The 10,564-nt window shown below is 35.3% G+C and overlaps 1 protein-coding gene across 1 annotated transcript; it reads right to left on the bottom strand.

The window, feature by feature from the left end:
- Positions 1–5,395: 5,395 nt before the first annotated feature.
- LOC133529520 (uncharacterized) lies at positions 5,396–10,226 on the bottom strand. The gene is made up of 3 exons (XM_061867251.1): positions 10,010–10,226; positions 8,475–8,730; positions 5,396–6,179 (listed from the first exon to the last, which is right to left on the bottom strand). The coding sequence occupies exons 1-3, from the start codon at positions 10,142–10,144 to the stop codon at positions 5,860–5,862; spliced, it is 711 nt and encodes a 236-aa protein (XP_061723235.1). The 5' UTR covers positions 10,145–10,226; the 3' UTR covers positions 5,396–5,859.
- Between the last annotated feature and the right edge of the window lie 338 nt (positions 10,227–10,564).

The raw sequence follows: 10,564 nt of genomic DNA, 5'->3' as shown, positions 1-10,564 counted from the left end.
GAAACTTTTTTTGTCATTGCAATGGATAACTTTACTATTTAAAATAAAGAGAATGAACTTATAATTACTTATATAATGCAATGTTAGCTACTAAACTTATTAATCTTATTATGTCCATCTATATGACATGGGTGAATCTTCATGTGAGTGTTTAGAAAGCTTTCTTTTGTTTTAGTTCGCTCATGTAGAACAAAGATGTCGCTATTTTAAAATATGGATTATTATGTCATGAGAGCTTTTTGTGACACACAATCTTTACTTTTTGTATTAAAATAACTTTTTGACCAATACCGAAATTGCGAAAATAGTATTGAGTCTCCTATTAATACAACATATCAAATCAGACAAAGCCAAATTTTTTAAGTTGATCCCACGATTCCCACGGTAAAAGTAGCTCAGTATGACGATCGTAAATTATTGCAGGTGACTATTTTTTTTTACACTACGTCGGTGGCAAATAAGCATACGGCCCGCCTGATGGTAAGCAGTCTCCGTAGCCTATGTACGCCTGCAACTCCAGACGAGTTACATGCGAGTTGCCGACCCTAACCCCTTTGTTGAGCTCTATTTGGCTGCGGTTTTCTGTAAGGTGGAGGTACTTCCCCAGTTGGGCTCTGCTCTAGATCTGGAATGACATCCACTGGCTGTGCCCTACCACACAAAGCGAGATGATATTCACAATGCCCATACCTCTCTTTTGGACGTAGCCGTAGTCCAATAACTACAAAAACAATGACTATAAAAACATGCTGTATGATGTTAATAAAATCAATGGAATAATTTGTGTAAATTTAGAAATTCAAAAGTAATTGCATTTTTGTTTTTCTTATGGGAAACAAGATAATATTTACTGTATTGCTGCCTGTGTACGAGCTGTGAGGAATCACAGGAAAGTCCTCACTTCCGCTCTCTCGCTTATTCAGCCCGATAATTGATAATTATTTTGAGCGTATGCTTACACTGATGTCTGTTGTATGTATGTCGTATATAAGAGTACCACAGAGCAGCAGCGCAGCTCGAAACGGGGATTTGGCAGACCACGTCGGCGATGGCGAGACGAGCTAAACACCTTTTTAAAAAATGGCCGAAGACTGGCCTTTGCCCAGCAGTGGGACACAATAACCTCAATAATACACACTTAAACCCAAGACCAGTGCTCTTTCCATATTATCTACAATAGCATCTAATGCTTCCTGAAACCGGTTTACGAGTATCGATTGATGTTCCCGTGAATGAGTTCCAGCAGGCGTTATACATGACTTCAAATCTCTCCAAAACGGGCTGTATCTATATCCCCACGCACGCCACTTAAACCGACCGGCCGCGAAAGACCAGAGAGTTTTAAAACGGAGACATAATCATAATGCTTCAGAGCGAAGTGTCTCGACCAGCACCTTGAGGGACTCTCGCTAGATGGTTGGATCTAGGGTCAGATGCAGAAGGCCGTAGTCTTGGACACGGCGCGGATAGTCCGACGGTTCTTCTTTCTACAGCCCTGACCACCGGCAGCTTGGGCGCTGCCCTGCTGCTGGCGACACCCTAGGTTAGATTTTTTATAATCTGTTTATATAGTTTTGTATTACCTTTTAAGTGTTTTTCTATTTTACTTTTAAAAAACCTATGCTAGGACCCGAAATGAATAAAGAAAATATTATATAGTACATAAAGAGCGTACTCCTATCTTAAATACCGGCAACGCACTTACAACCCCTCTGGTGTTGCAGGTGTCAATAGGCGGCGGTAATCGCTTACCATCAGGTGATCCGTCTGCTCGTTTGCCTCCTGTATCATAAAAAAGAATACTGGAAGTCCACTCGCACCTGTGTGGATACATTAAATGTGTCAGCAGCCCGACGCGCATTCCGAGACCTGCTAACCCACTGGCTGCCGGCTGTCAAAATGGCTATAACGTGCTTGCCGTCCTTAAGAGGAAATATTACTGGTAATTTTTCTGTACAACGGCTATCGATATTATTTCTCCGAAATTTGGCCGAATTTTTATTATATGACTTCACTATCACTAGTGTCTGTACGTTTTGCTTTTTTGACATTTTTGTTTTATTAAGAAGTAGGTTACTTCAAACAGCGCTAATACGCAATAAATAACAATAAACGCATAAAATCAAATCGATCAAACACAGATAATTTCTTTCTCATTGCGTTCCCGAAATTTCGTTACGATTAAGTATTTAAGTTTTGGAGGAGGAGAATTTCATGAATGAAACCTCGATTTCTAAAATTTTCACATTTTTGAGGTTCCGCTCGCGCCTGCTCTTTGTGTGAAGGTGGGTGCAGTGGCAAAAAAAAACATGTTACCTCCTTTTCTACATAATTAGGCATATTGTATGAAATCTAAAATCAACAATAATCGTTCTTTCACCTGTCTCCCTGATTGAAGTCGGTTTATTTTTCTTAAAACTTATGTCTAGTATTAATGTATTTCACAGTTTTTATGAAAACTGGCAATGTTTTTGTGTACATACAGAATATTCTCATAAATATATTGACAGTAAAATAAAATGTCCTATAAACTTTTTGGATTTCCCCTAATTTCAGAGTTAAAGTCACTTACAAAAAGCATATTTTAATTGTTACTTAGTGCAAAACGCCTTTTTGATGGCGACGTTGCCACTATGGGACCTAGTCCAAATATCCTCATTAATAGATGGAGAAAGTGACAAATAACACTTTGCAAAAAATAGGTTTTACAAAAGTTCAAATTACTTTTGAGCTACACTTTTACAAATAACGTTTACATTTTATGTACAAACAGCTACATACAAAAAATCGAAAAAATAAACAAAAAAAAAACTTTTTTGTGAAGTTGGCCTAAACTCATATAACATTTTTTCCTTCTTTTGGCTTCGGAAATGCGTGGTTAAAATCTCTCGGGTTCCTCGTGGGCACCTGGTATAATAATTATTTCTGCAATGTCAACAAAACAAAACCGTTTTGACATCGTAAACGATGTAATTACACTTTCCTGACAAATAAAAGTATGTGAAATACTTGCTGCACATACCACATAGACACAAAAGAAACTTAGCCTATCTAACATACATAGAAACTGCATTAGCAGAAAGCATAGAACTACTACGCTAGTGTTGGTAAAAACTCGAACTAACACAGAGACTAAGAGTCTTTGGAATCCTTAAAAATAATCCATCCGTTTTTACTATTTTAGATACTAAGTAAAGTAAAAATTCTCGAGTTTTAACTAGGTACAGAAACCTCAAATGTTTAAAAAAAATCGAATTTTAACTAGGTACAGAATCCTGAAAAGTTTTTAACATTTCTAGAAATGGTCATCGCATGCAAGTGACGGGGATACAAAAAATACTTATAATATAATAGTATTTATTTTTAGTCTGATGCCAAAAAGCTTTATAGGTACCCTAGGCGGAATATAACCCAATAGGGATACACGTATTTACGTGTATTTATAACTTTGTTTATTGTAAAATGGTAACCACACTATAAATTAATATAGGTTGGGCTTACAAATGATCAAATAATTTCTGGTTTTACAGTTTTTAATTTTTTTTTGGCTAGTATGATAAATTTCCACACCCAAAACCTCGAATCATTAAAAGACCCGGAGGTTTACCGAATACAGACTTTTCTGTAAGTCTGAGTTGATTACCAAATTTATCTTTATATTAGATAGTTGACAGTAATCAACTGTGTGGTTTCTCCAGAAACTTTCTGCTCCGCACAGTTATGCTGTGGAAAATACTGTCGCCTACCTGTCCGGGTCAATACCTACAAATTCGAGAAACGAGCGTACACCCATATCGAAGGCTGGAAACGCACTTAAAACCCTCGGGTGTCCATGGGCGACAGTAGTCGCTTATCATCGGGCGATTTGTCTGCTTGTCGGACTCCTATATAATAAAAAAGTTTTAAAAGACTCGAGTACCTCTTCCCAACACTAAAGTCTCTTGTGATCTGTGGCAGAAAGTAAAGCTACAGCCACAATACCACATAAAGTGCTTTCATTTTCAGCCTGACTTGCATTTGCGGCCATATAAATGTGCCAGAGATCTAGTTTAGCGAAAATAATCCAATGCACAAGAATTGGTTATTTAAATGTATACCTTTTTGTTTTAGACTTAAGGTGGAAATTTTGTGTGAGTTCAATTTATAATATATTCACTCTAAGGTACTGCGTTTTGTTGCGATAAGCCATTTTATATGCGTATCAGTTGGATGCACTTCACTAAGAATAGTATGTTCCTTGTTATTAAAGCATGGCTTTGGTTTTGTAGCATTGGTACTAAAACAATTTTATTAAAGATGGTGAAAGTATTCACCGAGTTTTTTCTTTAATAAGCTTTAAGAAACCTTAACTGAATGTGCGTTGATCTCCTTTCTTTTGGTGTAAAATATGTAAAAAAGTTAAAAAATATATCCTGTTTCAACATTTACAAAGATATCATAATTATATTATGTATAGTGACATGAATAAGAAGGAAACCTATCTCGACTAATACAAACATAGTTATTTTAATGTATTTTGTTCTGTTCGTTACCTAATTTAATTTTAAGAACATGATTACGAACATGAACATGATGAACTAATAAATGATTCTGATTATGATTATGAAAGTTTGGTTTCTAATTCAACACCAGGCGCTGTGAATGATTACATAAATATTATAAATTTTACAGGTCTTAGTTACGTATCTTTATCTACTTAATATTCATGTTATAATATGATTATTAAGGTATGGTGACAAAAAAAATATAATGTTACAAGGCGACGGTCTTTTCTATAACCCTAATTTGTATATCATAAAAATATGAAATTTATAAAAAAAACACTGTGTTATATACTTTGCTACTAACATTTGGAATTCATAGTAAAACTGATTACAATAAATGCGATTTAGTGACGCCGTAATGATTTTCGGAGTGAGAACTTGAGGAGTCATAGGATTTAGTTAAATCATCTGATGTAATAAGATTTTCAATCAATAGTTTCGATAGGTTTAATAAAATAAAACGTCGGATTAAAATATGAATGACTGATATATTTTCATCTTTAGTTTATGCATGGCCCATTATGATATTATTATATAATAATAAACGAAGAGTAGATTTGTACAACTTAAAAATACATGTAATAAAGAGCAAGAAATAAAAAGATTCACATATTAAATATTTGGAAAATTAATACAAATTGTAAACTGAAATACATTATATACACATACACAAAAAAATACAAAAGTGAGTGTAAAGAGAGACTACATAAATAACATAAATCAAAAAATATTTGTTTCCTAGTTAGATAATAAATACATATTAGCAAATATAGATGAAAATATTAGTATTAACTAATATATAATTTATATACAATATAATAATATTTTAAACAAAGATGCATTAACAATGGTTTAAACATATACTTCGATATGAAACATATTTACAAAAGATATATGTATAAAATACACATAAAATAATATATACCTATGGAAAAGAACAATTATAGAGATACATAATAATACGACTAGTCATGATGAACACATTATTATAAGTACTTAAATATAAATATATGTACATAATTATAAAGGTGGTGATACAATTAAAGCTATAATGATTTGTACTAAGAAATATAAACATACAATAAAAATAGCAGGTACTGCAGTAGAAGACAACAAGATGATACGAGTAACAGACATGACTTTACAAAACGAAGACAAGATTCACTCATTCACACAACTAAATTAACATTCGATTTCAATAAGTTAAATAAATAAAGACAATAAATTAATTCTCGATCTGAGGTCCGAACTAGACTAACCAAAGATAAATAGACTAGTTGATCGATGGATCAACTTTCTTAAACTATCTTAGGTATCAGTTGGCGTAGGCGTTGTACGCCATGTTCTGGGCGTCAGATGATCGTCCCCAGCCTCCGTGACCACCACCGTGGCTAAAGTGCTCCTCGTGGTGAGGATGAGCTACCACCTCGTAGCTCTCATGACTTTCATGCTTGGACAGCAGCTTCTTCAGGAGGACCAAAGCGGAGGCTAGGAGAGCGGCCTTGGCGAGCATCAGACCCTTCACTGCGGCGAAAGCAATTATGCCCAGGAACAGAGGAATGAGGGACTGGATCTTGAGCTGCAGAAGGCCGAGGATGGGCATCAGCTGCTTCAGCTTCTTTTTCTTGCCACGGCCTGAAAATATACATTTGATTCAGAATTCTTATTTAGTTCCCTCCGGTACATATAGGTACTTTTTACTCAGGGAAACATTACTAAGGTTTACTAAGTTGTCAGTGTACCTGTGTATAGTGTTAATTGCTGTTATGTATCTTATGGATAGAAAGTTGTCATATATTATGAATCTTGAGTGTTAAATGTTATGCTCCTAAGCAGATTTAGACAGCGCTTTGCTTAGGTACTTTACAATGTGCGTTAAACTTAACAAGACATGACATCAAAACGGTAAAATTAAACTTGTACCTCAAAGTGCCTATAAACGAAGCGGCCGACTTAACTCGGAAGTGGAGTAAGGAGTGCCACATTCCAAAGGAAATATTTAAATTCGACTTGCTACCCGATGATTCAAAGGAAATTTGTAATTGAAACTTCTGATTGTAATTCAGCGCGTGAACTTTAAACGATGTCGCTTTCATTGTAATTCATGTTATGTCCAGTTTGCATAACAGTCTCGTTCATCTAGAAAGTGCATCGGTTACCCGACCTTACGATTCGAAAGCTCGAGCCTACTTCCATATTTCGTCAACGCCTGGAGCGAGACTTTTACTCGATCCTCGATCGAGATTTCGATCACGGCGCGTTAACGGATCTCTAAAACTAGTTACATGTAGTCCTACATACTTGCGGCGAGTACTATGGAAATGTGGCAAAAACTAGACTTGACCATCCGTCCGCTTTCCACCATAATCAAGCTTGTTAATAGGTTAGAGAAACTCCTGCAAGACCCGTTTGCCCATTGAGATTTCTAGCCTCTTCTCTGTATGTACTAGTACGCTCTCTTGGTGATCGAGATACGGATGTCCGTTCACAATGTAAGCCCGTTTACGGATTTCTCAGCTCAATATTAATTTTATTGCTCATTTATACACTAATTAATTTCTCGCTTACCGTAACTGCGAACTTTCTATTTTAATATTCTCACACACGCACCTTTAAAACTGGTTTTTCTGCGGGATTTAATTTAATTTGGCGAGAGTGCTTCAAATCGTTTCTTTCTAAAGTTTTACGTAATGTTTCCCACTTTTTTATGGAGTGCTATATCATATCACGCAAGCAGTTTGTTTCTGTTATTACATGCTTAAGATAATAAAATATAGAAATCATTTTATGCCTTAGAAAGTTTTGTTGCTCCTATTTTATTTTTATTCCTACTACATAAAGTAATTAATAAAGATAGTGAGTAGATTGATGAATCATCGATCGTTAAATCTTCAACGGCTTCTAAAATGTTTTTTGTGCGTATCAATGGCGCGACGCAGAGACCGAAACCAGTTATCCAAAATAAATAAAAGATACGACAACTCTTTTAACAGCTTGTGATCTAACTGTTTTATTTGGCGACATAATTTTGTCTGTTAGCGATTCATCGATGTTATGTAATATTGCAACAATGAAATAAGATGCTTTGGGGCGTTCTATTTCTTTGCGGTGATCTTGTTAAGTATCTTTATCTTGTTGAACGAAGACAATTGGAGTAATTTTATTTAATTTACAAACAAGGTTTTCTACTTAGCATGTTCTCATTCTCATGAGTTAAAAAGCACCTGAGCAGGGCCCAAAGTACCAAAAAATAATTACAGTTGCATGGCAAACTTTCACTTATTTGGGTCCGGTTTTGACCACTATATTATTTAAATGCTCCAGATACGTATCGTAACAAGAGCTCTTGTATTGTATAACTATTGAACAAACGATTATTGTATTTTTAGTAAAAGTTTTTTTTTTTTCTCCAACAAATGTCAGGGTTACTAGAATGAAAAAAGGAACATTAAATATTTGCAAAACTTTGTATTGAAGAGTTTTGTAGTTTTTGATCAATTACGTTAAGTATATTAATATCTTGTATCTATGAAAAATTTACGCTTTAAGCATGTTATATCTTGATTTTTTATATTAATTTGATTACAAATGCCAAATTTTTACCTTGTGTTGTGTGTTCAAATTTACCGCCTGAACCCTAATAATTTTAAATCTACACGAGTTGCGAATCCTTTTCGCACGTGTAATGATTTTTAGTTATTTATCACTCTTATTAGTTGTAAGAATAAACAAAATAAACAAACAACAATTTCGCATCAACTTGATGAAAAGAGCTTTTAAAGCAATGGTACGTGGTGGTGTGGAGTTAAAAATTACACTTAGTTTCATGTTTTCATAATTTGCAACAACTATTCCAATAGCATCTAAAAAAATAGCATATCATTTTCGTAAATAGGAAGCACGGAACCAAAATACGTAAACAACACTGACCTTCCTCAAGCGACCTCTTCACATCTTCGACAGTGCTCTTAGGCATGCGAAGTTGAATCACATGGTTCTCCAAGAAGTCAGCTGTAGCATCAAGCAGTCTGGACTCCACTTGGTTTTCGCGAGCAGCTGGGTCTTCGGGCAGTGGTTCGAAGGAGCGGGCAGACCGGGGGGAGCCGGAACCGAGGAGGCTGATGCCATCGGCAATATTGACTTCCCGGGCGGTGGCGAGGTTTTCAACGTATTTCAGGGCGCGTTCCTGTTGGTGATAAGTTTTGTTGGAGAAGATGCTAAGTTTGAGGGAATAACATTAGATTTTCATATGTTTGTCGTGGTCAAAAATTGCGAGTTCAAACCTTGGTTAGGCCATATAGAGCAGAAGAAATTATCCTCGAAAAAATGCAAAAAGATTACAAAAAAAATTAAGATTGTTATCATACATAGACAATGTTAAGGAAAATTAGTGGGCAAAAGTAAAAGGACAATTGAAATTTTATCATATTTTGGAGCAGTCCATGAAATTGTCTACCGCTGTTTCGAATAAACGTCAAGTTTCAGTACCCCTAGTGTAAATATTTTCGACAGCGAAACGTGACGTACGCGTTTGCGTTAAGTGTCATTTTGTATGAGATTTTTGACTTTCCAAAACGTCCCGCTTGGCGCGCTGTTCAAAAACCCATACAAAATGAGACTTAACGCAAACGCGTACGTCACGTTTCGAAATCGAATTTATTTACACTAGGGGTACTGAACATTTGCAGATACAGGAGTTTACTTTTCTGTGTCTAATAGTAAAAATATGCACAGAAAAATAATCACCAGCTTTAAACGCCGAAAAAAAGTCGCAGCACAGGAAATAAAATGCGTCCATACGAGCCCGTGGGATACTTCTTTTAAAATGAACCAACCTTAAAATGCTTTAGGGTAATGTAAGTAAATCATGGTAGATAAGTTTTGTATTAGTATTTTGGTATTGACTAAATGAAACTAAAAAAGCAAATACGAGATTCATGTTGTACCCTTATAAATTTAACTCTGTAATACTACTTTTTCAAAACCGTCAGAACACGCAGAATTTACAACTGCAACTGCTATCCGCTGATTTTATATTTTAACTGTTTAGTTATTGCTATTGTTATATTTTAAGAGTTTTTTTTTTGTAAATCATAAATAAAATAAAAGAAAACTACTGCACTAAAAAAAACGTAAAGAAGTTTAAAATGTAAATATTAAAAATGATGAAAATTTCTTTAGAATGAGTTTTTAAAACAAAACTTTTGCAAAGGATCTCAATAGAAATTGTAACCCTTTGAATCAGGTAATGGATTTTCTAAAAAGTAAATATAGGACTTCCAAACTAAAAATTTCTGCAAGAATCCTTAAAAATCAAGGAGTAGGTAAGCATGACGTATCACAGAATATTAAAGGAAAAAAAGAAAATTGAAATGTTATCAACTAACAAATTTAGCTAAGGATTTCAAAACAGAAAACTCAGAAACTCAAAAATTCTTCAAGAGGACACACATCACTGCACACACCTTCAGACACAAGGAGACATCTTCCTCAGCACAGCTCCTGACGACTCCAATGACGGAACCGATGACGTCATCCTCTCCTGTGGGCTTCGCACTAACCACCGCCACGCTCACAAGAATAAGAAGGAAGGCCTTCATTTTTTTTTGTTTTTTTTTTACCCGTCTACTTCGGTTTGTGCAATGTGGTGTCTGGAGCGAGGCATAGCGGTTTTATTCCGCGTACCCCCACTTCGAGAGTCCCGCCGAAACAAGCGAGCAACTGATACAGTACGAGAGCGCGATGGCTTAAGAATGGTTTAGAGGCGGCGGTCGGGATGTACTTTATTGGAATGCCAACCTTGTAATGCAAGCGGTTATTTACTTTTAATGAACTTACATACTTAAAACCTAAAGCTAAAAATAAATAGTCTTAAAAAGAAGCAGGGTTTTAAAAATAATAGTAGTTTATGTGACTGCTACATAATAAAAGGCATTAAAATACACAAGTGTGGGTTTAAGAAACGAACGAAGTGAGTTTCTTAATAGGATCACACGAGCAATCCACACTGTTCTACTTGT

This window comes from Cydia pomonella, chromosome 21 (genome assembly GCF_033807575.1).
Source record: "Cydia pomonella isolate Wapato2018A chromosome 21, ilCydPomo1, whole genome shotgun sequence".
Taxonomy (NCBI): Eukaryota; Metazoa; Arthropoda; class Insecta; order Lepidoptera; family Tortricidae; genus Cydia; species Cydia pomonella.
This window is presented reverse-complemented; position numbering and strand designations above follow the sequence as displayed.